The sequence below is a fragment of the Benincasa hispida genome, chromosome 9, assembly GCF_009727055.1.
Source record: "Benincasa hispida cultivar B227 chromosome 9, ASM972705v1, whole genome shotgun sequence".
NCBI lineage: Eukaryota > Viridiplantae > Streptophyta > Magnoliopsida > Cucurbitales > Cucurbitaceae > Benincasa > Benincasa hispida.
The window spans coordinates 66764093-66790471 of NC_052357.1; the positions used below are offsets into that span (position 1 = coordinate 66764093).

Below are 26379 nucleotides of genomic sequence, written 5' to 3' on the forward strand. Positions count from 1 at the left end.
CTTGCAACAACATATTGAGAATAAATTTGAAGCCAATTTATGTTTTTTCTACAGGAACTCTAAACTAATCATGAAGGTCAATTATGATAGTTAAGACTCTAGTTTTGCTTTGATTTACCTATAAAAGTTCTACTTTTCTTCCCATTTTCTCCAAAATGCTTTTATTTTTTAAAAAATAAAATTTAGAAGCTATTGTTTCCTACTTTAATGTTCAAAAATTGATTTTGATTTTTCTAATAATAATAAAAAAAATCAATGGCAGATTGATGGAATACATAGATGTAATTATTTAAGTTGATTCTATAATCTAACTCATAGATGGACACTATTTGTTATCTACCGTTTCAAAAGTTTAAGTTTTCATGCAAAATGAGTATAGTCGAATTGACATATTGATGTGTTAGCGATCATAAATTATGTGGCTCGAATCCCTTGCTTCGCTCAAAGCATATCGTTGCAACAGTATATGAACATAATGGATGAAGGAGAATAATAGAAGCACCAATAAATCTTAGGACTTGAATGTTTTAACAAGGTTGTAATTTAGTAGTTTAGTGTACGTTAATAATCAAATATTTTTTTCCTGTTTGTATTTGATTATTTATCGTCTCTTTAATATTTTGAGGAGAGATTTTAATTTTGAAATTTTATGAAATTTTGTATGGAAAAATAATGAGGATATATATATATATATATAAATAAATAAGTCAACTTATTTATAAATATAACAAGATGTTACTATCTATTAATGATAGTCATTTATACACCTTTTATATATAACTTTTATCTTTTTACACTCAAGAAAACTTCCAACGAATTGATGTACGAAAACCTGCAGCGAATTGATGTGCCAATGGTTAGAACAATTTTTAAATATATTTTCAAAAAAAAATTTAAAGTTATTTATGCAAGGAGGTGGTATTAATGGTTAATGTTATTACATCAACGATAAAAAGTATTTTTAAATGATTTTTAAACATTTAAAATTTCGAGGTATTTTTGACATAAAATTAAAAAAATTGAATAACATTTATTTTTATAATTTATCCTTTATCTACTTTTCTTTCCCCATAATTCATCCTCTTATTTTCCGTACATCAGAAAAAGAAGATAATTGGGGAAAGGGCAGCCATCCGCTACCTCCATTCCTTCCCGCAAAGCCAAAGCTTTCTCAGAGCCCCAACAATGGGATTCCAAACCCTTAAGCTCGCCGCCTTTCCGGCCTCTTCCACTTCCCGTCTAATTTTCAGGCCACCCACCAAAACCCCTTCTCTTAGTTCCCTTCACCCTTGTTTCCGTACCCACAGACCTCCATCTCCATTGCTCCTTCGAGCTTTCTCGTTGCCGGCAGTCCAAGTCGATCCTCCCACTGCAATCACCGGAGAAGAAACGGGTAATTTCATTTTCTCATGGTTTTATAGTCGTTAACTTTTTTCGAATCCTCCAATTTGCTTGATGAGGAAACGGGTGTTTGATGCTGTGTATTGTTGTTCATGAATTGGTTAGTTGTGAAGCCTCAATGGAAAGCTTCAATAGACTTCAAGTGGATTAGGGATAACAAGGATTTGGTGGCTTCAAATATAGAGAATCGGAAATCTGGTGCTAATTTGGATCTCGTGCTCCAGCTGTATGATAAAATGTTAAATCTTCAGAAGGTTAGATTTTGATTTGGCTTTTTTCCCCTTTTCTCTTCTGGGTGTTGACTCAATTACCATACGGATTGATTCTGTATTAATTCTTGCACCATTTTAGCTGCATTATTACGTCTATTGATCTTTTCATCAAAATTTTAGTTTCCCAACTATACACGAGGACAGACCATCAAACTAGTCATTTTGCCCCTTTTTAAATCAATGCTTAGCTAACTGTTACTCACAGATACCAGGAAGTCGAGCGGCTTCGTGCGGAAAGGAATGTGGTTGCAAACAAGATGAAAGGGAAGCTGGAACCATCTGAACGACAAAAGCTCATAGAGGAAGGTATATGCATTTTTCTGTCCGAAAATGTCATTAACTTCATTTTCAATTTCCACGTTACCAAATTTACTCTGGTGTTCTCTTTTCAGGAAAGAATCTGAAGGAAGGATTGGTTTCTTTGGAAGAAAACCTTCTTAAACTAACAGACCAGCTCCAACAAGAAGCACAATGTATACCAAATACAACCCATCCGGATGTTCCTATCGGAGGGGAGGACTGCTCCATAATAAGAAAGATGGTATTTCTGCTTTTCAAACTCTTTAATATATTTCCTCACTCCAATCCTTTTGGATGATAAATTTTTATGCCCTGCAATCTCGTTTGTAGGTCGGTAGCCAGAGGGAGTTCAGTTTTCCTGTTAAAGATCATCTTGAACTTGGGAAGCAACTAAACCTTTTTGACTTTGATGCTGCTGCCGAGGTACAATCTTTGTTCAATTTGAGGTACTCAAGAGCTGTTAGTTCACCTTGTTATGTCTGTTTGAAAATGTTTGTGAGAAAGCTATTGTTTTGAGCACCGCCCTCCCCCCCGGGCGGTTAATGCTTATCATTCTATGTAACAAAATTGGAGGACTGTATCTTTAAAAGATAATTAATTTAAGCTTTTGAATTATCCAGTTCTTAGTTATGTTGTATGTCATAATCAATTCAATGTCGTCCTCGTTTACTTTGTTACTCTTGTGAGTATTGGTTTAGTTGTTCTCTGTCTCTAGATATGACTTTGCCACTTTTGTTTAGTTTGAGATATTCAATTGATTGTCCTTAATTTGGCCTATTCTTATTTTAAACTTTTATTAGTGTCCTTACATTTTTGAATGCACGAACCGCCTCAATGTTAAATTTTGCTGATTTATACAGGTTAGTGGATCTAAATTCTACTACCTGAAAAATGCGGCAGTAACATTAGAAATGGGTCTGATCAACTGGACACTCTCTGAAGTCATGAAGAGGGGATTTACTCCTTTAATAACCCCGGAAATTGTTAGGTCCACAGTCGTTGAAAAGTGTGGATTCCAACCTCGTGGTGAAAATACTCAGGTTTTGCATATTTTTCTCAGTTTTTCTTGGTTTTCTGTGGTATGAGTTCTAGCTTCAATGTCGTGAGATAGCTTTCCAGTACAAGATAATTTCATCTATTCGTAGCATACACATTTGATTTGAGACAGCATTATAATTGCGGGGCTAGTTATAAGATTTCTTGAACATATAGATGTGTTTTTAATTGCCATTTTAAATCTCTGCTTTCCAGTCCAGACATGTAGATGGGAGTGTTAGTTTGCGAGGTCTATATGGAATTCCTTCTTTCAAGAGTTTGATTTTGTGTTAGCTTGCCAGAGGGATGTTTGTTTGATGATCGGAGAGTTCTTCCATCTACTTTTCAAAGAGAAAGGCCATTTTTTGTAGTATGAAAGGGTGTGCGCTTTGTTGTGGAATCTTGGAAGATGGGGGAGGAACAACTGAGTGTAGAGGTGTGGATAGGGATCCTAATGAGCTTGATCCTTGGTGAGGTGTTCCATGTTTCTCTTTGGGCTTCGGTTCCAAAAACTTTTTGTAATTATTCCCTAGGCAACATATTATTTAGTTGGAAACTTTTTCTCTAGTGGGGTTTCTTTTTTTTTTTTTTAAAAAAAAATCCTCGTATTCTTTCATTTTTTCTTAATAAAAGTAGTTGTTTCTATCTAAAATATGGGTGGCTTTTTCCAACTATATTATTTGTAAGATGATTTAGCTCTTAAATCCTTTCACACACTTGGCTTGTTGCTTGTGGCAGGTTTATTCCATTGAGGGAAGTGACCAATGCCTCATTGGTACTGCAGAGATTCCTGTGGGAGGGATTCACATGGATTCCATCCTTTCTGAGTCTTCATTACCTTTGAAGTATGTTGCTTATTCTCATTGCTTTCGTACTGAGGCAGGTGCTGCTGGAGCTGCAACAAGGTACCAACCGACATACTTCCCTGACCATTTTCTTTTTCCTCAATGATTCTCTATCTTCTATAATGAAGGCGTGATTGGGAGTGATTTTGAAGCAGTTAAGATAACTTTTGTCATGTTCAAAACCACTTAATTATGCCTTTAATAAATGAAAATCAGTTTAATGTTTGATTTTACTTTTTTAACCTAATTTTTAAGCCATGTTTTAAAGTAATTTAAACATGACAAAAGTAATATTAGCAATTTCAAAATGACTACCAAACATTCATTAAATCTCCTTCCTAAAATCAACATTTCTACATCTGTGAGATCCATTCTCATTTGAAAACTTCATCTTACATCCCTTATTTTACAGTGGAATAGCATTTTGTAATCGTTCTTGGTGTAATTTTTCTCAGCCTTCTCTTGCCTTTTGTAATTTCATACTATGAAATTATGAATGATGTTTCTCATTTAAAAGGAAAAAAAAAAAAAATCGTTTGAAAACTTCATCTTTTCATAAATGAACAAGCCTTAGCCTTTACATCATTAACATAGTCGCCTCTTCTCTAATAAGTATTTGATTTATTGATCTGATGATGAACAGAGGCCTGTATCGAGTTCATCAGTTCAGCAAGGTAGAAATGTTTATATTTTGCCGACCTGAAGAGAGTGAGTCTTACCACGAAGAACTCATTAGGATTGAAGAGGACCTATTCTCATCACTGGGATTGCATTTCAAGTAAGAACCTGCCTTTTGTTATCTTCATTGCCATTGTATTGTTTGAATAACACATCCGTTTTTGCCTTTTGGTTGCCTCATCTCACTTCATTTTTGTTCTTGTAGGACCTTGGATATGGCTTCAGCGGATTTAGGCGCACCTGCTTATCGAAAATTTGATGTGGAGGCATGGATGCCGGGTTTGGGACGGTATGGCGAGGTACTCCATTCTCTCTCTCTCTCGCTCCCCTTTGTATGCAGTAGGGGTACAGTTAGAGTTAAAGTGTTATGAGACATTTGAATCTTATTTATAAATCATACATTGTCGTCGTCAACAGATATCAAGTGCATCGAATTGTACAGACTATCAAAGCCGTAGATTAGGAATCCGATATCGTCCACAAGAACCTGTACCAACAACTTCGAAGAAGAGTAAAGGCAATCTAGTGCCTACACAATTTGTTCACACATTGAATGCAACAGCATGTGCTGTGCCTCGAATGATCGTTTGCTTGCTTGAAAATTATCAGCAGGAAGATGGTTCTGTTATTATTCCTGAGCCATTGAGGCCTTTCATGGGTGGACTAGAGCTAATTGCTCCTGCATCTGTATAGCGTCCTGAGGCAATTTCAACTTAGTCTTGTTCTAGAAATTTCAAATTTTGCAGTCCACACAACATATTTATGTTGAAAGAGAGAAATTCAAAGAACTGACATTTACCTGATTGATTTCCCAATTGTAGGTTCTATGGTTTAACTTATGGCAGCTGATTGCTATATTATATTTTACCATTTGGTGGCCTTACGTATTTGACTATGATTTACATATTTCTTCTGAGTAGTTTCTTCTAAAGATGGCCCATTCCTTTGCCTTTGCTATGAGTAAATATTATACACTTCTCCCTGGCAGGTATTAAATGCTTGTTCCCCTTTTGGAGGGTGTACTTACAGCTGAGTGTTTTGAAGCAGTTGGTTTGAAGGGGAAGAGTGAACAAAATTGGAACAAAAAATTTCTAGTGGACTCCAATTGTAAATTATGGCTAATGCCTACAAAACAACTCTTCCCATACAATTCTCGAGAAGCTTGCCGTTATAAAATCGGTTGGTTTCAGAGTAGCTTTCTTCAGGTTTATCATCCTTTCGAGACTCACTATAACTTGAGTTTGCTCAAATCAACTTTCTTAACTGGATAGGTGTAAGCCTCGTAATTTATCTGCTGTCCCAAGCTACTTATTTTTGTAAGAGTGGTTATTAGATCAACCTGAAGGAATAGATCGTAAAGCTGAGTATGAGGATACGAGTCAAATGAAGATATATAAATGAGAATCAAATATGTAAAAGATGTGAGTGAAAGCAAATGCAGTTAATGTGAAATCCCATTCATGCCCACCAAAAAAAGGGTAGAAACCCGAACATTTTCAAGACTGGTCTTTCGTATCATCCATTTTAATGCTGACAGAAAAATAAATAAATAATCACATACCTCATAATCAGTTTGAGATACTGTTTCACGGCTACGTTGATACTTTTGAATCCATGGAAAAACATTAGGATCTGAGGCTAGTAATTCCTCAGTTGCTGCCTGATCCGGACCCAGAAATGCAGACAGAACGGCTAGCTGGCAAAGGTCCAAGCAAAGTTTTAGCATTCAATTCAATCTCTAATAAAATAGCAAACTACTGACATAATTTCCGGGTTCATTCCTGTTTTAGTCTTTTGTTTTAGTAGTTATTTCTTTTTTAACTTAAAAGCACATTAATCATCCAGTAGAAAAGGGAAATCTTAGTTAATTCTCCAGGAGTAGACTAACATGAAACTCCAAAATGTCAGTTAAAATAGAAAAGGAAGATGAAAAATAAAAATAAAAAAAGCACCAAAAATCCAAAAAAAAAAAAAAAAAAACACATGAGTGATGTGATGTGACTGACGTCCCTATGAGATGCTGTACTAACAAAAACTTTCATGAGAATGAAAAGAAACAGCTTATTATTTGTTAGATCACTCGAGTATAAAAGGCATTGTAGGTTATAGAAAGTGCATTTACCATATTGTTGAAATGTGAGAAGTGTTAGAGATTTTTTAGTTCAACAATAAGTGGAAAGGGAAATCTAAACTTGAAAGGTTACATATTTTATGGCTGTTGAGCTAAAAGTTCATATGAGCACCAACTAGTGCATTCCAGGCCTAGAGAAAAAAAACATCTTCAGGAGATGACTAACACATAACAGGTATACACAACAGAAGGGAGTTCAAGTGAGACAGGAAATACAGGGGTCCTTGATAAAAAATTCAGCCAATGTAACGGAAACCAACCATTGTGGCATAAATTCATAATAGAAGGGAGTTTATTTTTTTCATACAGTAAACAATATTGATCAAATATAGCTAACTTTTTAATCAATTCTTTATATTAGGAACTAAACCATATTAAAAAAAAATCTAACCCCACTTTCTCTCTTCCCTCTCTCACTACTCCAATAAGGAAACTAACACTGTTATAGAAGTGACACATTCTAAAAATTATTTCTCACTATGTCCTTTCCTATCCATGAACAACTACTACTAACTCTTTCTTAAGATTCTTTTATTTACTTATTTTCTTGTCAGCATACTGACTGTCCAAGCAATCAAAACATAGGTTCTATTATTATTATTTTTTAATTTTTTAAATTTTAGTATACTACTCTACACAGATCAATTAAGTTTTTTGACATATATAATCTGCAGGAAACATATGAACGTATTACTACTTGTAAGGCAGCAAAATATTTCAAATGGAACTTTAAATTAAGGAACATGCCTGTCGGGGACCAAATCCAAGAGCAGAGAACTTTTCTTTCATTTCCTGAACGCTAGCTTTCCCCCAGATGGGAACCCTTCCCTCAGGATCAGGCGCTTCAGCATCCGATCTTCCAAATTGCCTTTCAAACAAGCCCCACTGTAGGCACAAGAAGACACTGTTGTTTGCGTTATGCCCCCAATAGTAAAAATTTGGAGAATGTAAATGTTCCTTTTTGACACTAAATTCATAGCTGCTCATGCGTAGACTATATTTTTCAGAACAAAGCATCTTTTCTCTATCCATTTGTACAAAAGGCAAAGAAATGGCCACCCATTAGAACAAGATAAAAAGAGGATCCTGAAATCAACTCAACCAAATATCATACTGAAAGAATTTGCTCACTCACCAAACAATTCCCTATAAAGCACATAAATAGGTAGAACTACTTTGACAGCTATAAATTAATATGAGAAGTTCAAGGTATCCACAACAGCCATATCGTATTTGCAACTAAGTAACCCAACTTGCAGTAATGACTTCAGCATGTCTTTCAATTGACTTAGCACAATCTTCTGTTATTAATAAACAGATACAAGACACTCGTTTTCGTGATAGTTTCAGTTAACTTCGGTAGCCAGAAGCATTCTTTCTGAATAACTCTATTCACTCTAACATCTCTTGACAAAATCAGATTCATTGCATGGCTTTTGTTGCCCAAGAGCTACTCAGCAGATTTAAGAAGAAACGTGGACTTATAGAAAAGGACCACATAGAGGATTGTCAGCTCAGACAAGCAGTACCACTCAATTCGCTATGTAATTGCTAAAAGAAAACATCACTAACAGGAATATCACGTCAACCCTCTAGTTGACTGCCGAGGGATCCTCACTCGGTGGATGGATGTTAAAATGAGCCAGTGTAAGATCGTCAGTGGGTGATCCACTGACACACTTGCGGCGGCTCATTCATGTACTGGATGAGTATATTTGTGAAAAACATTCAGATGTCCATGCAACATAACTGACCTGCCCGTTGGAGCCATAAGCAGTATATAACAAATTCCCCTTTTCCTCATTCCCACCACATTTTCTGATGGCAGACGCTAGAAAGGTGGATTTAATGGCACTTTGTGCTGCATGGAGAAAATGAACTTGATCTCATTGTTATTGTTTATTTCGAAAAGGCACTCCAACTCAACCCCACAAGAATCTGAAAGATTCAATACATTTGAGGGGCTCTGACACTCACAACTTAGCTAATTACCTGCACCATTTTAATTTAATAAAAAACTAAAAAAGAAAAAGAAAAAAGGTATTAGAATGCAATGGACCAATGCATGGAAGACGTTCAGAGATGGACATTGATAAGCCATTAAAAATTTAAACCTGCAAATTGAATAAGATCTGCGTAGGAAATAGGTCCACCCTTTGAATAAGAATCTATCTCCTTCTTTGCTTCCTCTAATAAACTCAGAGCAGCAGACAACTTCTCGTTTTCAGGTCTGGAAATCTCTGAACTTCATGGCAGAAAGCATGAAAAAGAAGTTGATAGATTTTATAATAACGAAAGCACCAAGGTATTATTTTATACAAATGCCTTCTAGTTAAATAAAACTAAACTACTTGATACCTGAAAAGAAATATGTAACTAGAAAACGTGCAAGGATAATGATTTAAAACTAGTAATAGGATACCATATTTGAAAATCGTATGCAAATCATCAATGATGCACCAGACATGCAAGTCTTTTATGAAAATAATGTGAATGTTAATAATTTATTTCCCAGAAAGAAGGAAATGGCATTCAAAATGTAGTACCTGAAGCGAATGGATCCATTTGGCCCTCCAGATTTAGTCGCCTACAAACTCGATAGAATTCTATTAGCATCTTCCTTCCAATCTATTTAGTTTGTCAGTGCAGTAAAATCAAACCCAGTTAGGTAATTTTCAGAGAGGAAGTATTTTTGTCTGACCTTGTCGTAAGTCACAGCATCATTTAGTGCCAATGTTAATAGGGAGGGAACGATGTCTGGATTTTTCTGAGATAAACAAAGAAAACAAAGGGGATGAGCATCTCCTCCCATAACCAAGTGTATGATTATAAGAACATAGATCCTTCAACCATAGCAACCAAAACCAAAACTTGTCGAGAAAAATATTAAAAGGATTAAATATACACTATCCTATTTAAGCTTCTGAGTCGAGTGATGCAGAGGTCTTAAAGCTCAAATCCGTATAACATTATTCTTCCTTATTTCACATGATAAATCTCCGTTCAAATATCGAAGCCTCAACATTAGAGGATGTGTTGAGAATGTATTTAAAAAAGAAAAATAATAATTTACCATAGTCTATCAGCTTGAATTTAGTAATGATTTATTGGATTTATACCTTAATAGCAGTAAAAAGGGTCCCCTTGATACTTGCTGCAATCAATAATGTAAAAGCGAAATCAGTAACATAGGCGTTTGTAAATATGTAGCCGCTGGAATAAAACTCATCACCTTGCATTATTTACTAGACGTTTCAAGCACTAAGGAATGGTAAGATCAAGCAAAAAATCGACTGAAAAACAGTAATGCGGACGAAAATAACTTACATAAAAAGTCAGATCGCTGTCTGCGTTGTATTAAATCAGCAGCATAAGCCGGTTCCACAATTAGGTCAGAGTTCACCATTAATCCCTAAGAAGAGGTAACAACTGGCAGAAACTCATCATCACTTCATTCTAACTCATTCGAGCTCATATAATATACTAAAACAACCATTTGATCGCTCACTCTCTTCATACATTATGAGCAAGCAGCTAAACTAATTTACTGTCAGAAGAAACGAAAAACACCTCAAACTAAGAAAAATCTGCTAGAACAGAGAAAGAGAAAGAGTAATGGCTCTCACCAGGGCAAGAGTACCACCAAAACCTTGAAGAACATCTCTTCTACTAAACCGATCCTCGTTGTTAGCATCCGTTTTGATCTGAGCACAACGAACTCTGACCTGAAATTTCAGAGAACAGAATGTACGATCAGGGAGCAACTAGAAGCGCGACTTTTCATCATGAAAAAGGATCTACATAAAATGTGGATGGCATAATCAAAGAGACGAAAGAGTTACAGTGTGCGAGGGAAATGCAGTAGCGGAGGAGAGGGCAGTTTGAGGAGGAAGGAGAGGGATAAAGGAAGGCACAGAAGAAAGGAAGGAGACTGCCATTGTTGATAAATCGAGCTCTGTGTGGAAGAAAATGGAAGGAGGAAGAAGAGGAAGGAGGAACGTAGAATGGGAAAGGAAAATGGAGATTGTGAAGCGCTATATTTGTGGAGAGTGGGAGTTTGTGATCATATCCTGATCCGGACTTGGATGCATCCATCTGTCCTCCACATCATCTGCCGTGGCCCCACCATATCCTGATCCGGACTTGTATGCATCCATCTGTCCTCCACATCATCTGCCGTGGCCCCACCATATTCTTCAATCTGTTAAATTTGTTTCTTCATTAAAAATATGATTCAAATATTTTTTTCATCATTATATTTTTTATGGGACCTTTTTTTATTGTTGCAATTTTAAAATGTTCTATAAAATAAAAAATTTACAAAATTATTTTAGTTTTTAAGAAGATCTTTTCAAAATCTACAATATTTTTCTAAATAGTTTGAAGATATATATATATAATTTTATAAATCTTTTAAAAAGTGTAATACTAATGCAAGAGTTCTTATATTTTGTGACTTATTATGGCGTTTGATCTAAAAATTTGGTAAATATGTTCATTTTTATACCTTTTCTGGAATAAAAATTATCATTATATATTTGTTAAATTATATAAAAATTAACTTTAAACTAAGATAAAAACTAAATTTAAAATATGTATAAATTATTGGGACTAAATTTAGACATTTGAAAGTAAATGAACTAAAGTAAAATTAGATTGACCAACATGATATTTTATCCTAAAAATATTTTCTTTTTGTTTACATTTCAAAATAAATATTTATACTTTATTTAAAAATAAATATTTATACTTTATTTAAAAATAAATATTTTATAAGTAATAGAGGCATTAAAAAGACCATAACAACAAAAATGCACATAGGAAAGCACTGTTCTTATTTATAGGTCATTGAATATATATTATCTATCTAGTTCATGTATTTTAATTTGTTTTTGATAAATCTCCCATTTCCAATTTTTTGTTGTTTAACAAGGCTCTAGGTTAGCCTCGTTGAGTTAAACATCAAGTAGTAAACTTGTATGTAAATCTAATTTTGAGTCATTTTAGGATTGATTTGGATTGATTAGAGAAAAGTGTGTTCTTTTTTTAAGAAAAAATCATTTTTATTTAAACTCTTTTGATTAAAAGAGTTTAAAATATTTTAAGAGTATTTCAAAAGCTATTTTGTGTAGTTGCCAAACACTTTGATTTTTTCTAAAATGACTTATTTTTAAAATTAAACGCTTAAAAAATTAAACCAAACACATGAAGTTATGAGTGATATAAAAATTTGTTAAGGAGAATAAACCTTTACATATCTTTATAAGGTATGATATTGTCCGATTTAAACATTGGCATAACTTTGTTTTTGGTTTCACCTAAAATATCTCATATAATTGAAGATAGTTGTTAGAATTGTATTACTGACAATATTTGTTTAAGATGTGCTTAGTTCTCCATAGTGAGTGTCCACTAAATATCTTTAACATGTTTGGTTTCTAATAGGTGGTTGTTGATGTCAAAATGTTGTTCATGCAGTTATTTTGTTTCCTTATTTGGAAGATTTTAGTATATTATTTTCTTCAATTGTGTTTTCTTTTCTACGAAGATCATAATATTTCTTAGGGATTCCTTTTTGCTTTCCGCTGAATATTTAAAGGTTGTTATGTTTGCTAGGGTTGGTGATGCTGTGATAGAAGATCTTTGTTGTTGCTACAATGTGAGTTGTTCGAAATTATAACAGTATGACTTTCTAGATGAAGGTTGTTTGTTCATTTCTCATCAATTATCGTTTAAAAGATATTGATTGGGTTTGCATCAAAGTGAGAGATTCTCTAACTTAGAGATAGTCTAAGTATACAAAATGGAGTGAACTTCACTTGAAAAAAAGAAAGATAAACTACGTGGTGAGTAGAAGTCTTGCACTTAAGTGGAGTCTAAGTGTTCATTTGTTAATGTACGAGTACTTGGAGGGAGGAGGACCTTAAGAAAATTGAGAGAGTCTCACATTTAAGTGTTCATTTGTTATTCACATTTAAATTGAGGAGGAAGTCTAAATGTTATTTCAATAAGTGAAGCTCTAAGAGTGCCATGGTAATTATCGTAGCTTTACAGATAAGTACAACTTTGTAATAACTTTTCTTTATATTAGTAGATTTATCTTTCTTGGGCACAATGCAATCCACTTATGAACTGGGTTACCAATTTTTGAGTTGCTTCTATGTGGTTATACCTTTACTTTATTTGTATTATTGTGTAGTGTGTTACAACATCTGTATTAACATTTGTATATGTGATCTAGATTACCTTTCTAATCTTTTAATTGTCTTCAATCATATATACTGGTAATCATCCTTTTATTGAGTTAATGCGAAGTCACATTCCCAACAGAAATACAGGCAAAATTGACAATCTAAACCAATCGAAGTAATATATCCAAATAAACAATGCTCAAAATTAAAAATCTTGTGAAAATCTAAACCAACCAAAGGAATATATCCAAATAGACAATGCTCAAATAAAACTAGCAAAACTCATCAACTTTATTGATTATATAAATGACTATTTATAAATAACAAGGCAACAGGAAAGTTGCATATTTCCATGAAGCATCAACAGAAAAACGTAATGGTAAATGGTAACCTGGCAAGCTAATTTAGCTGATGTTAGCTTCCGATGTTATAATTAGAAGCAAATCAACTCAGTTATCAAATCCGCAACAACCTATACTTTCTCGTGATATACACAAACTCTGTATCCGTAATGCCACCATTGACATCAAAATCCACAATCCCAAAAGAGCCTTCTTCATGCCAAATTTCCTCAGTTAATTTGATATTTATATATATATTTATCTTCGAATGAAAGACGAAGTTTGTGAATTTGGTTGTTCTCTCTGACATAAACAGTCGGGCAAAGGATTAACATAAAAAGCTTCTTCTGAACGGAACCTATCCATTCCTCTAGTTCCTGAAATGGGGCCTTTTCTCTTCCTTGCAGATCCTTGCCTAAAGTAGAACAGAGGACATAGTGTTTCAAGTAGGTATGTAATAGTTTGGTTTTGTTCAACATTTTCTTCTATGAGATGGATTATATAGAACATTTCTTCAAAAAATATTAAAAGAACGATGATCCTAAAATATCCTCTTCTCTCCATATTTTCAGTTTTTCTAAAACAAAACTGTACCTTCTCTTATGCAATTCAATAATTTGGCTGGCTAAGTTATTCCCCTCTTTCATGGTTCCTTGTTCAAGCTTGTCAAACAGGCGAACAAGGGCTTTCCTGTTTGGTAAAGTTTAGAAGTTAAAAACCGTTTTCACCGAATAATGTGCACAAATGAATTCAAAATTATATGTACAAAAGACTTGCCTGTCTGGTGATATTGTCCTCCTATGTCCAAGGAAACGACGGTGACCTTCCACTGCCCTAGCCATGTTACCAGAATATGAGGATATAAATACATCACTTTCAACAGATACAATGTAGTCAAGAGCAGCCATTTGAGATGCATGATGGACAAAAGGTTCAAGCTCCTTAGAAGATGCCAAAAATTCCTGAAAAAGTTGGATGAAAGAAAGTAAGTAATATTGGAAGGCTATAATAGATAAAAATATTATTGCACAATCTATTACTACCAAAACAAGCAGTACTACTCATTTAGGATTGAAGTCGCCAACTATTGATATACCAATTTCTATAGTTCCTTTCGTAGCATTTGACTGAATTTGATTGATGCCAATGATTTCCTAGCTTAAGGGTGAGTTTTAGATGACTTGGGTAAGAGTAGAAGAGTCGTGATCCCATTAAAAACACATTTCAAAATTTTAATGGGGGTTTGGTTAGATAATTGAAAGTTATTTTGAAATGCTTTTGGAAGAAGCATTTAATTAGTGCTCGTAGAAGGAATACTCACTTTAAAACACTTCTTTCATAAGGCATTCTAAATTCAACCTAAATAAATAACCTTCAGCTAAAATAAACACAAGTGAAAAGCGTCAAACAGTATTATAATACAACTCCATACCTTCCTCATTAACAAGGGATATCGCAATTGGAGATCAGACATGTGAGATTCACCCCCATATATATCACCTGCAGCAATGTATATAGGAGTATTTGATGGGTATCCAAGAGCGCTTAGAAAAATTCCAACCTCTTTTGGAGTAAGGGGGCAATACCCCTTAGATCTTTGCTCCTTGGGATCAATGTTTTTTACTTTCCAATAAGATGTGTTCTCCCTGACAATTTAGTTTATAAGCATATGTTAGGCATCAAACAGTCCAGCAACCATATTGAGTTGCTGCTAGGTCCTCCATACCTAATTGTCCTTAACTCGTCAGCTTCGGCAGGAGACAAATTGTGTGTGCATCCACTGAATGAGAGCATATCCTTCTCATACCGTAAATGTAAAGCAATGTAAGGACCATAAGACCTCATACGATCCACCAAAAGCTATGACAAATGAGATCCATTAATTTACAGGAAATGCTTCACAAAAAAAAAAAAAAAAATGAAGAAGACAAATTCAATTCCCTCTAGAGGGAAGAAAAAGAGAAGGCAAAAGAAGTTTGGGCATGTTAGGCAACCTTTCCCATAGCTTCAATTTGAGGTGAAAACCGCAAGGCTTCGTAACAAGCACGGCATCGCAACTTCTGTATGTCAGCAGGAAGGTAGTTATTTGCTAAGCGAGAATCTGATTTTGCAGCTCGAATAACCTGTGGAAAAAAACAGAAAATTAGCATTTGTAAATGTTGAGAAAAAAAGGTCTGTGAACAGGAAATTATTAAACTACCCGATGATCTTTCCACATGCTAGCTATCTCATCTCGGTAGTAATCAATGCCAGACCAGCTTCTAAAATGCTTAACTGCTCTTGCAATGGTAGCAAACTCCTTAGGAAGCTTCTTAATGACTTTTACATCATTGGAAAGAGCATTAATAAAATGATCTTCATCAAAAATATCCGAGAAGTTGCTGCATAACAAACAAACATGAATTGAAAAACTTCAGATAAACAACAATAGAAGACAAACTAGAGATAAAAGAATCTTATCTACCTAGAGTCGTTCCAAAATGAATGTTTGTCAAGTTCGGGAATCACGAGGGTTGCATTAATTATACGTGCAATTGCAACCATGTCACATATCTGCACTTGAAGGATGGAAAACAACCTTGAGTCTCAAAAAATTTGTACTGTATTTCAAATAACGGACACATGATACCATTCACCAATGCTTAAGATATATATGATGTGAAAACAGAAACTACAACTATTGCTTAAGCCTACATCTGTGAATTAACTTATTGATGAATTGAATACGAACTCGCATGTCTCTCTCTCTCTCTCTCTCTCTCTCTTAAAAATAGAAATGCGGTACTACCAATACCCATTACTTTTTAGAAAATTTATGAGAATATAAATTATAATCTCATAAACTGATCTCGTTACTAGGATTTTTCAAATTCCCACCAGAATCGTTCCAAATGTATATTCATAACTTATTTTTTGGATCCACAAAACTTTTTATGAGTTTATTTAGGATGTTTATTAGTAAGTACGGATACTTAAATATTCCCATGATGTTTCAACCACTAAACACGTTTATCTTATATCTCAAGCATTGAATCAGTATTTTCTCCTAGAATCAAATGAACAAAACCACATGCTCGTGCATCATAAATGGACCTTATTTGGTATGAACAAAAAAATCTTATTCATAAAGACACGGGGACCAGATCATGTGAAAAGAATAAGGAAGACGGTGCAAAAAAGTGATTACAAACCCCAGCGCGCATTTGATTAAGCCCTCCATTTGTATGAACCAGAAGGTAACCTCTCGTCTTTCCAGGAGCTGAAAAATCCCCAAAATAAAACAATAATAACAAGCATACTAGTGTAGATGCACACAATAGTATTTTATTTTAAGAAGAGAAACAAATAGCGATCTGAACTGTCTTACATGAGTAATTAAGACTAGGCTCAGTGCAGGGAAAGAAATCACGATTTGAAGGAGGATTCCAAAGATCGTCCAAAGCTGAGGTCTGGCTGCCACAAGTCAACTGTCAGGTCTGAGGTATTGAAAAGACATAACTACTTCGCATTGTAAAATGCCTAAATCCATCGCAGGGTCTCAAAAAGAGTTGAGCAATCGTCTAGTCCTCTCCTCTATTGGACAAAGCGTCAAGAAAAACAGGAAAATAAAACAAAATAACGCTTTAGTGTCAGAACGAAAGCATAACTATATAGTTTTTACCTTGTGAAAAAGACGAGGAGCTTTCGACCAACGAAGCGGTGCAAACTCTTGTGTCAAGCTTTGCTCTGGAACCAGTCTCTGAAATTTTAATTCACGTTGCTACAGAAATGAAAAAGAAACTTAAAGAAAGCTAAAAGAAGGACGAGTCCAAACAAAGTTTCAACTACACAATCTGTCTGGCCATTGAGTACAAAACAAGAAAAAGTACTGAAGTAAAGAAATCGATGATTCCGAATTGTGAACAGTATGAAGAGCAGTCCAAACAGTAATGATAAACCACACGCATAAGCAGAAAACAGTCAGGAAGATGAAATTAACAGAAAGAATAAGATCGCGACAGAAACAAAATAAAGAACAGAAAACGCTGAAATTGAATAAACAGGAAAGAAAGAACAAGCGATAAACGAATTGAAGGTCGGTAATCACCTTCGGGAGTTTGTAAGATCGAGAGAAGATCGGAACGTCTCTGGATGAAGGAAAGACCTGTACGGGAACGGATAACACGGCAACTAGGGCCATTGAGCACATAGTGCATGTTAGAAACTTCCTCATGACCAATAACGCTCTTCGCCGCGGCTTCTGCATATCTCAATCTCTAAAAACTGAAACGATCGAGAAGACGACCCCCGCTCAGAAGCTTAGTGGCTGAAACAATGGCGGCCAAGCATTTTACAGAAGGAAAAGCTCGGCCAAAGCGGTGGGGTTTTGAATTTGGGATGGTTTTTGGTTCTATTTCTCTTCACTTTTGCCGCTCTGTTTCGGGCGGTTTTCTGACAATTTTCTCGTTAGCATTCGCAGGGAAGTTATTTTATTTATACGAATTAAAATAAATAACACTAAAATAAATTGCACCAGCGGGTTCCACGAGTTCTTTTTCATTCCAAATTTCATAACTATTTTTTGCTTTTTTATTTTTTTAAAAATTAAGCTTAGAAATAATATTTTTATCTATATTCTTTTAAGTTTGTTTACAAAAACTTAGTTAAAATTTAAAAATTAGTCAAAAGTATTAATCTCAAACTCAGAGATTTGATTCTCTTATTCCACATATTTCTAAAAGTTAAATTTATAGATATAGTTCGACATCTATTTATAGTTTTTTGGGAGAAATATCTTTTTGTTATCTAAGATTTTGGCCTAGTTTCTATTTAATCCTTAGGTTTCAAAATATTACACATTTAATTTTTAAGTTTTGAGTTTGATTTCATTTTAGTCCCTAAGTTTCAAAATGTTACAATTTTACCCTTAACATTTGAGTTTTGCTTCAATTCGGTCTCTATGTTTCAAGATTTACATTTTTAATTTCGACTATTTACTAAATATTCATTTTCTGTCTTTAGTGTTAACTTATGTTAATAAATTAAAAATCATTAAAAAAATTATAATTAATTAAGTTTTACTATTTTTTTTATCACTTTTAAACTTTAAATTAAATTTCACTTCATGACTATTTTTAAATTAATTAAAGGAATTGATGTCAATGATTGAAAAACTAAAATTAAAAATGTAAAATCTTGAAACCTAAGGACCAAATTGAAATAAAACTCAAATCTCGAAGGTAAAATTAAAACATTTTGAAATGTAGGGACTAAATTGAAAAACTCAAAACCTAATGACCAAATGTGTAATATTTTAAAACTTAGAGATCAAATAAAAACTAGACCAAAAAGATATTTTTTGCAGTTTCTAAGTTGTGTTATTAACTCTCTATTAATATTGTCAAAAATCAAGTAAAGTTTCAAAAATTAAAATAAGTAGTTTCAAAAAATTTGTTTTTATTTTTAGAATTGAGTGAAAAATTCCAATGTTTCTTTTAGAAATGAAAATTAAAAAATATAAAAAGAGGAAATAAATATAAATTTAAAAAACATAAAATTAAAAACGAAATTCTACTAAATATAGCCTTAACTTTTGTAGACTTAAATTTGTTTATGAAATTTGGTTAGAATAGTGTGTATTTTAAGAAATCATTACGAAACCAACGGTGAGAAAATAACGATACATTTTAAAATTTAGAGAAAAGACAAAAATGGGATTCGAGACCTTTGTTTTGCGAGTCAATTTTACATTTAAAAATTAAAAAAAAAAGAAAAAAAACCAAAAGGTATGGGAAATAGTTTCCACGTGGATTTTTTTTTTTCAGAAAAGGAAATTAGAAAGCAATGTACTTCTAGTTCTAATGGAAATTTTTAAGAATTTATTTTTATATTGATAGATCAGAATAATTCTAACAATTCGATTACATTGCAGGAAAAAAAAATATGATAATTACATCTCAATTTTGTAGGTGTATTTAGATTAATTTTTGAAGTGTTTAATTTTAAAAATAAGTCATTTTAAAAAAAATTAAAATATTTGATAATCACTCAAAATAATTTTTAAAACATTTCAAAAATTTATTTAAAATCATTTTATTAGGAAAGTTTAAATAAAAACAATTTTTTTTGAAAAATTCTTTTCTCTCCCTCCATCCAAACGAGGTCTAAATCATATTAATAGATTTAAAATATTTATCAAATTCATTAAATAATGGGTAGTGATTGATAAGCCAATACACTTTTTTCAATTAAAATTATACTAAATTCCAAATAGTATAATATAGAGAATTTTTCTCGAATAATTACATCACTTGTCAAAGTAACTCATTTTTAGGATTCGTTGCATTTGTTAAAAGGGGAAGATGCGTTGCATTTGTCTAAGTAGTATATTTTATATCAATTACGTCATCAGAGTAGTAACTCACTTATGTTTAAATATTATTTTAGTTCAATTGTAATCTTATATTTTCTTTTTAATCTCTCTAACTTTTAATGTTATTCTTTCAAAAAAAATTTAAAATTTCATTTTAGTATATTCATTTTATTATTTTTTTGTTAAAAAAAAACATGAGTATGACACTTCACTAAAAATTATTTAAATTGGCATCGTGAATTTGTGTTGAAAGGTTTCCTTTATGAATATATTTTATACTAAAATTTTCAAATAGCTATTAAAATAATTACTTTTAAGGCATGTATGGAAATGGTTCTAAAATAGTTAAAATTATTTTTCACATTTTCGAAATCATTTTTAATTAAAAGGAAAATTCTTATAAATAGAAAATTTTTAAAAATATTTACACTTTACAGTAAAAGTTCCAAAAGTGTTTTAGAAAAAAATTCTATGAAAAATTCTACCTCCATTTATTACTTGTCACATCAAGATGCTTTAAGAAGTAATGTGGAGTCTACTATCATTACACAAATATTTATGAAACTATTATTTTTTATAAACAAAGAGAGTATAGTGTTCTAATATTACTATAAAAGCCAAGTAGAAATTAGGGTCAAACTCGAGGGACTAAAAAAGTATGAGCAATACATGCGTGTATCCTAAGATCCCTCATCTTTGTACACTCCACTATTATCACACACATATGAATTGAATCAAAATATTTCAAAAAACGAAGTAGACATAATTTGACATGTGATAAACTATAATTTGACAATTTACTGAAATGTATTAGGTATTTTTCAAAAAGTATTTTCCTCGATTTTTTTAAACTTTTGTTTCACACTCTAGAAACATGATGACTCCGTATGAATTTTTATTAGACGATATAATCTAATAAGATCATAACTCAATTGATATTTAAATATATTAATAATTACGAGATTTGTGATTCGATGAAGTACGTATAAATTTTTTTTAAAAAACTGGAAATTGTAATAAATTTGATAGGTAAAAAGTCGAAAGCATGGATCTCAATGTAGCACATCGGGTGAAGTGCGTATATTTATAGGCACAGCACGAAAGGCTGGCATAATAACCACGCACATGTGCCTTATTTATTAACTCAAACCCATTTCTATTTCTTAAAAATATATTCTTTCCGATTCAATGAAGAAAGGCTGTCTATAAAAACAATGGAATTTAAAAAAAAATAATTAAAATATCATTTTAAAAAAAAATAGTAAGATGAATGAATATCAAATTATTATTATAATTTATATGATTTAGCCATTTACATATAATTTTAGTTTATTATTTTCGTTTTCATTTTTCAATTTAAGTTTATTTTCAATAAAAGAAAGATGTAAATTTCTTGCCTATTTTCAAGTCATGCAAACATCATTTTGTCTTCTTCCTTAAACAAATGAATAAACTTTTTTCCAACTTGAAAAGGAAAGGAAAAATTTTTACGGATAGAAAAAATGTCAAACTATTTATAGAAATAACAAAAAAAATACTAAGGGGTATTTGACATGCAAAATTGAATTGAGTTGAGTTGGTAATTATTATAGAAGAGTAATTAAGAAACTTGATGTGAATAACGAGCTGAGAAATGTGAGTTAACGCAAATAACGAGTTAATAAATATATTTAATAATTGGTGAACCAGACCGTGAGTGAGATTTATTTATCCATCCAACCCAATCCAATTTGGGGACCAAGCACCTCCTAATAGAATTCTATCATTCAACTCCTATTAAAGAATATTAAAATTTTATTATTTTATATGAATGTTTTTTTTATTTTTCTATTTTTGAAAATTTTGAAAAGAAAAAAGAAAAGAAAAAGAAAATATTTTATGCTTAACTTGTTTGTGTTATTGGAAACAGAAAACTTTTGGCGTGCTTCATAGGTCAGGTATTGATCTTTCTCATTAACGTGGAATATTTTGACAAAATCTATTATTATTTATTTGTTTTTTTTCTATTCTGTCTCTTGCTCCTGTTTTCGGGTTAATAATTATTTATGTTGTTATTCGTAATTTGGAAGTTGACTTGTCGTATTTGTTTTTGTTTCTCTAAAATTTTAAATCGTTATTTTGTAAGATCTGCCTAAAGTTAATTCTTATCTCTTTTCACTTGTTTTTCCATTTTCCATTTTTTCTTTTTATAAATTATTTTACAGTGGGGATATTGATAACATTCTCTCTCAAAATAAATTGACCATAAAAAAAATCAATTATTTTATCTTATTAAAAATAAAATATGTGTAATTTTTACAAGTTAGGAAAAAGAAATTGAAGATCGTGATAAACAAAAATGTTCATATAAATTTTAGAACTAGGACAAAATAATAAGTATTAGATTACAAGAACTCAAAATTAAAAAAAAAAAAATATTAGATTTCAAGATACATATAGATAACAATAAATAGTGATGGTGATTTGAATATATAACAACAAAATAAAGTTTTAGAAAATGCATATAGCATATGAGTTTTTGCCTTTAGAATAGAAAGCTCAAGAGTAATTATATTGATATTTAAGGTCCATTTGAATTGATTAGAGAATCTTTTTCAATAAAGTTATTTTTATCTAGTGTATATTTTGAAGTGTTTATTTTTTAAAACAAGTCATTTTGAAAAAAAAAATGAAGTAATTGGCAACCACTCAGTATACCTTTTAAAATTCTTTTAAATCTTTTTTTAAATCGGAGTTTAAATAAAATTAATTTTTTTGAAAATTAATTTTTTCTCTTAGTTAATCAAACACACTTAAACCACTCTTTTGATAATTTTTTTTTAAAATTGAGAATATTTCAAGAATTATATTAAGTGATTCATAAATAATAATTTAATTTATTTTTAAAATTAAATATTTTAAAAAAGTAAATAAATAAACTCAAAAAGTAAAAAGGAAAAAAAAAACTTAGAAATTGAAAGTTGAAGTCTCATCTATAACTTTTCCGCGTGATTATCGAAGAAAAAAATAAAAGTCGAATTTCCTTTTTCTTTCCACACTATTTTGTTCTTTTCTCACTTTCTCACGTATCCCACACGTGCGTTTCTGAGTTCTCGAGTTTTACGGAAGCTAAGCTCAAAAAATCAATATCGATTTTATTGACTCTAGTATATATAGGCTTAATTAAAGTGGAGTTCTCCAGAAAAAATAACAATAAATAAATAAATAAAAATAGTCAGATCTAATTTTTATTTAATTTATAAATTTCAAAATAATACTCTTTTAATCCATAAATTTTGAGTTTAAAATTGCACTCTTTTAATCTATGAATTTTATGTTTGATTTCAATTTAGTTAATAAAACTTAAAATCGTACAATTTTTTTTTTTTTTTTTTTGAGATTTGAGTTTTATTTCAATTAAGTTATTTCATTTCCTCACTTTTGCCCTCTGTTTCGAGACGGTTTTTCTTGGACAATTTCTCGTTAGCATTCGCAAAGTTATTTTATTTATACGAATTAAAATAAAATAACACTAAAATAAAAATTGCAACCAGCGGGTTCCACGAGTTCTTTTTCATTCCAAATTTCAAGAACTATTTTTTGCTTTTTTATTTTTAAAAATTAAGCTTAGAAATAATATTTTTATCTATATTCTTTTAAGTTGTTTACAAAAACTTAGTTAAAATTTAAAAAATTAATGTCAAAGTATTTAATCTCAAACTCAGAGATTGATTCTCTTATTCCACAATATTCTAAAAGTTAAATTTATAGATATAGTTCGACATCATATTTATAGTTTTTTGGGAGAAATATCTTTTTGTTATCTAAGATTTTGCCTAGTTCTATTTAATCCTTAGGTTTCAAAATATTACACATTTAATTTTTAAGTTTTGAGTTTTGATTTCATTTTAGTCCCTAAGTTTCAAATGTTACAATTTTTACCCTTAACATTTGAGTTTTGCTTCAATTCGGTCTCTATGTTTCAAGATTTACATTTTTAATTTCGACTATTTACTAAATATTCATTTTCTGTCTTTAGTGTTTAACTATGTTAATAAATTAAAAATCATTTAAAAATTATAATTAATTAAGGTTTACTATTTTTTTTATCACTTTTAAACTTTAAATTAAATTTCAATCTACTTATGACTATTTTTATAATTAATTAAAAGGAATTGATGTCAATGATTGAAAAACTAAAATTAAAAAATGTAAAATCTTGAAACCTAAGGACCAAATTGAAATAAAACTCAAATGCTCAGAAGGTAAAATGTAAAACATTTGAAATGTAGGCGACTAAATTGAAAAACTCAAAACCTAATGACCAATGTGTTAATATTTTAAAACTTAGAGATCAAATAAAAACTAGAACCAAAAAGAGTATTTTTGCAGTTTCTAAGTTTGTGTATTAAACTCTCTATATATATTGTCAAAATCAAGTAAAGTTCAAAAATTATAAATAAGTAGTTTCAAAAAAATTGTTTTTATTTTTAGAATTGAGTGAAAAATTCCAATGTTTCTTCAGAAATGAAATTAAAAATATAAAAAGGGAAATAAATATGAAGTATACAAAAACATAAAATTAAAAACGAAATTCTACTAAATATAGCCTTAACTTTTGTAATAAATTTGTTTATGAAATTGGTTTAGAATAGTGTGTATTTTAAGAAATCATTACGAAACCAACGGTGAGAAAAATAACGATACATTTAAATTTAGAGAAAAGACAAAAATGGGATTCGAGACCTTTGTTTTGCGAGTCAATTTTTACATTTAAAAATTAAAAAAAAAAAGAAAAAAAAACCAAAAGGTATGGGAAATAGTTTCCACGTGGATTTTTTTTTTTAAGAAAAGGAAATTAGAAAGCAATGTACTTCTAGTTCTTAATGGAAATTTTTAAAGAATTTATTTTTATATTGATAGATCAGAATAATTCTAACATTCGATTACATTGCAGGAAAAAAAAATATGATAATTACATCTCAATTTTGTAGGTGTATTTAGATTAATTTTTGAAGTGTTTAATTTTAAAAATAAGTCATTTTAAAAAAATTAAAATATTTGATAATCACTCAAAATAATTTTTAAAACATTCAAAAAATTTATTAAAAAATCATTATTTAGGAAAGTTTAAATAAAAACAATTTTTTTTGAAAAATTCTTTTTCTATCTCCCTCCATTCAAACGAGAGTCTAAAATCATATTAATAGATTTAAAATATATTTATCAAAATTCATTAAATAATGGGTAGTGATTGATAAGCCAATACACTTTTTTCAATTAAAATTATAACTAAATTCAAATAGTATAATATAGAGAATTTTTCTCAGATAATTACATCACTTGAAAGATAACTCATTTTTAGGATTGCGTTGCAGATTGAGTTTAAAAGGGAAGGATGCGTTGGCATTTGTCTAAGTAGTATATTTATATCAAATTACGTTCATCAAGAGTAGTAACTCACTATGTTAAATATTATTTTTAGATGTCAAGTTGTAATCTTATATATTTTTCTTTTTAATCTCTCTAACTTTAATGTTATTGTCTTTCAAAAAAAAATAAAATTTCATTTTAGTATATTCATTTTATTATTTTTTTGTTTAAAAAAAACATGAGTATGACACTTCCACTAAAAATTATTTTAAATTGGCATCGTGAATTGTGTTGAAAAGGTTTCCTTTATGAATATATTTTATACTAAAATTTTCAAATAGCTATTAAATAATTACTTTAAGGCATGTATCGAAATGTCTAAAATAGTTAAAATTATTTTTCACATTTTCGAATCATTTTTAATTATAAAGAAAATTCTTATAAATAGTGAAAATTTTTAAAATATTTACACTTTACATAAAGTTCCAAAAGTGTTTTAGAAAAAATTCTATGAAAAATTCTACTCCATTTATTACTTGTCACATCAAGATGCTTTAAGAAGTAATGTGGAGTCTACTATCATTACACAGAATATTTATGAAAACTATTATTTTTTATAAACAAAGAAGAGGTATAGTGTCTAATATTACTATAAAAGCCAAGATAGAACTAATCAGTTAACTAGGCTAAAAAAAATTTATACGTAACTATCGAATCACAAATCTCGTAATTATTACATATATTTTTAAAATCAATTGAGGTATGATCTTTATTAGATTATTCGTTCTAATAAAAATTCATTACGGAGGTCATCATGTTTCTAGAGTCGAAACAAAAGTTAAAAAAAATCGAGGAAAATACTTTTTGAAAAAAATTACCTAATACATTCTAGTAAATTGTCAAATTATAGTTTTATCACATGTCAAATTATGTCTTACTTTCGTTTTTTTTGAAATTATTTTTGATTCAATTTACAATGTGGGTGATATAGTGGAGATGTAACAAAGATGAGGGATCTTAGGATTACCACGCATGTATTGCTCATTACTTTTTTAGTCCCTCGGTTTTTGACCCTTAATTTCTACTTGGCTTTTATAGTAATATTAGAACACTATACCTCTCTTTGGTTTTATAAAAAATAATTAGTTTGCATAAATATGTAATGAATAGTTTAGACTCCACCAAAGCATCTAGACTAAGAGAGTAGAATAGAATATAGGTCAAACAATAATCGAGACTAAAAAGGTATGAGGCTAAATACATGCGTGTGTATCCTAAGATCCCTCATCTTTTGTACACTCCACTATTATCAAACACACATTATGAATTGAATCAAAATATTCAAAAAACGAAGTAGACATAATTTTTGACATGTTGATAAACTATAATTTGACAATTTACTGAAATGTATTAGGTTATTTTTCCAAAAGTATTTTTCCTCGATTTTTTTAAACTTTTTGTTTTCACACTCTTAGACAACA

At 30.8% G+C, this 26379-nt stretch overlaps 3 protein-coding genes across 4 annotated transcripts; 1 reads left to right on the plus strand and 2 right to left on the minus strand.

Moving 5' to 3' along the window:
- Window positions 1-1513: 1513 nt before the first annotated feature.
- LOC120085545 (serine--tRNA ligase, chloroplastic/mitochondrial) lies at window positions 1514-5414 on the plus strand. Its single transcript, XM_039041572.1, has 9 exons — window positions 1514-1655; window positions 1879-1979; window positions 2066-2214; window positions 2304-2396; window positions 2834-3013; window positions 3747-3913; window positions 4497-4631; window positions 4737-4830; window positions 4949-5414. Exons 2-9 carry the CDS (start codon window positions 1931-1933, stop codon window positions 5222-5224), a joined length of 1143 nt encoding a protein of 380 aa, XP_038897500.1. The 5' UTR covers window positions 1514-1655; window positions 1879-1930; the 3' UTR covers window positions 5225-5414.
- A 74-nt stretch (window positions 5415-5488) lies between these two features.
- Window positions 5489-10705, minus strand: LOC120085546 (thylakoid lumenal 29 kDa protein, chloroplastic). Of its 2 annotated transcripts, none has more exons than XM_039041573.1 (11): window positions 10505-10705; window positions 10289-10387; window positions 9990-10074; window positions 9782-9816; window positions 9364-9429; window positions 9209-9249; window positions 8777-8907; window positions 8417-8523; window positions 7410-7547; window positions 6093-6227; window positions 5489-5870 (listed from the first exon to the last, which is right to left on the minus strand). In XM_039041573.1, exons 1-11 carry the CDS (start codon window positions 10598-10600, stop codon window positions 5760-5762), a joined length of 1044 nt encoding a protein of 347 aa, XP_038897501.1. In that variant the 5' UTR covers window positions 10601-10705; the 3' UTR covers window positions 5489-5759. The 2 variants fall into 2 exon arrangements, with proteins under 2 accessions (XP_038897501.1, XP_038897502.1); XM_039041574.1 differs by having other exon boundaries at window positions 9990-10091; window positions 10505-10520.
- A 2415-nt stretch (window positions 10706-13120) lies between these two features.
- LOC120085544 (O-fucosyltransferase 7-like) lies at window positions 13121-17661 on the minus strand. The gene is made up of 12 exons (XM_039041570.1): window positions 17282-17661; window positions 16856-16954; window positions 16562-16643; window positions 16386-16453; window positions 15659-15747; window positions 15395-15575; window positions 15189-15317; window positions 14921-15054; window positions 14627-14840; window positions 13972-14156; window positions 13789-13884; window positions 13121-13609 (listed from the first exon to the last, which is right to left on the minus strand). The coding sequence occupies exons 1-12, from the start codon at window positions 17438-17440 to the stop codon at window positions 13453-13455; spliced, it is 1593 nt and encodes a 530-aa protein (XP_038897498.1). The 5' UTR covers window positions 17441-17661; the 3' UTR covers window positions 13121-13452.
- Window positions 17662-26379: the final 8718 nt, after the last annotated feature.

Bases quoted from the DNA above. Each gene is read 5' to 3' on its own strand.
- LOC120085545 (XM_039041572.1), top strand. From the start codon at position 1,931: ATGAAAGGGAAGCTGGAACCATCTGAACGACAAAAGCTCATAGAGGAA. The intron at 2,397-2,833 runs GTACAATCTTTG...TGATTTATACAG, and splicing joins ACTTTGATGCTGCTGCCGAG to GTTAGTGGATCTAAATTCTA. The intron at 4,632-4,736 runs GTAAGAACCTGC...TTGTTCTTGTAG, and splicing joins TCACTGGGATTGCATTTCAA to GACCTTGGATATGGCTTCAG.
- LOC120085546 (XM_039041573.1), bottom strand. From the start codon at position 10,600: ATGGCAGTCTCCTTCCTTTCTTCTGTGCCTTCCTTTATCCCTCTCCTT. The intron at 9,817-9,989 runs GTAAGTTATTTT...TATTGATTGCAG, and splicing joins ACAGCGATCTGACTTTTTAT to CAAGTATCAAGGGGACCCTT. The intron at 7,548-8,416 runs GTCAGTTATGTT...TTGTGCCTACAG, and splicing joins CTTATGGCTCCAACGGGCAG to TGGGGCTTGTTTGAAAGGCA.
- LOC120085544 (XM_039041570.1), bottom strand. From the start codon at position 17,440: ATGCAGAAGCCGCGGCGAAGAGCGTTATTGGTCATGAGGAAGTTTCTA. The intron at 15,576-15,658 runs GTAGATAAGATT...TTTGTTATGCAG, and splicing joins TCATTTTGGAACGACTCTAG to CAACTTCTCGGATATTTTTG. The intron at 15,055-15,188 runs GTTGCCTAACAT...CATTTGTCATAG, and splicing joins AAATTGAAGCTATGGGAAAG to CTTTTGGTGGATCGTATGAG.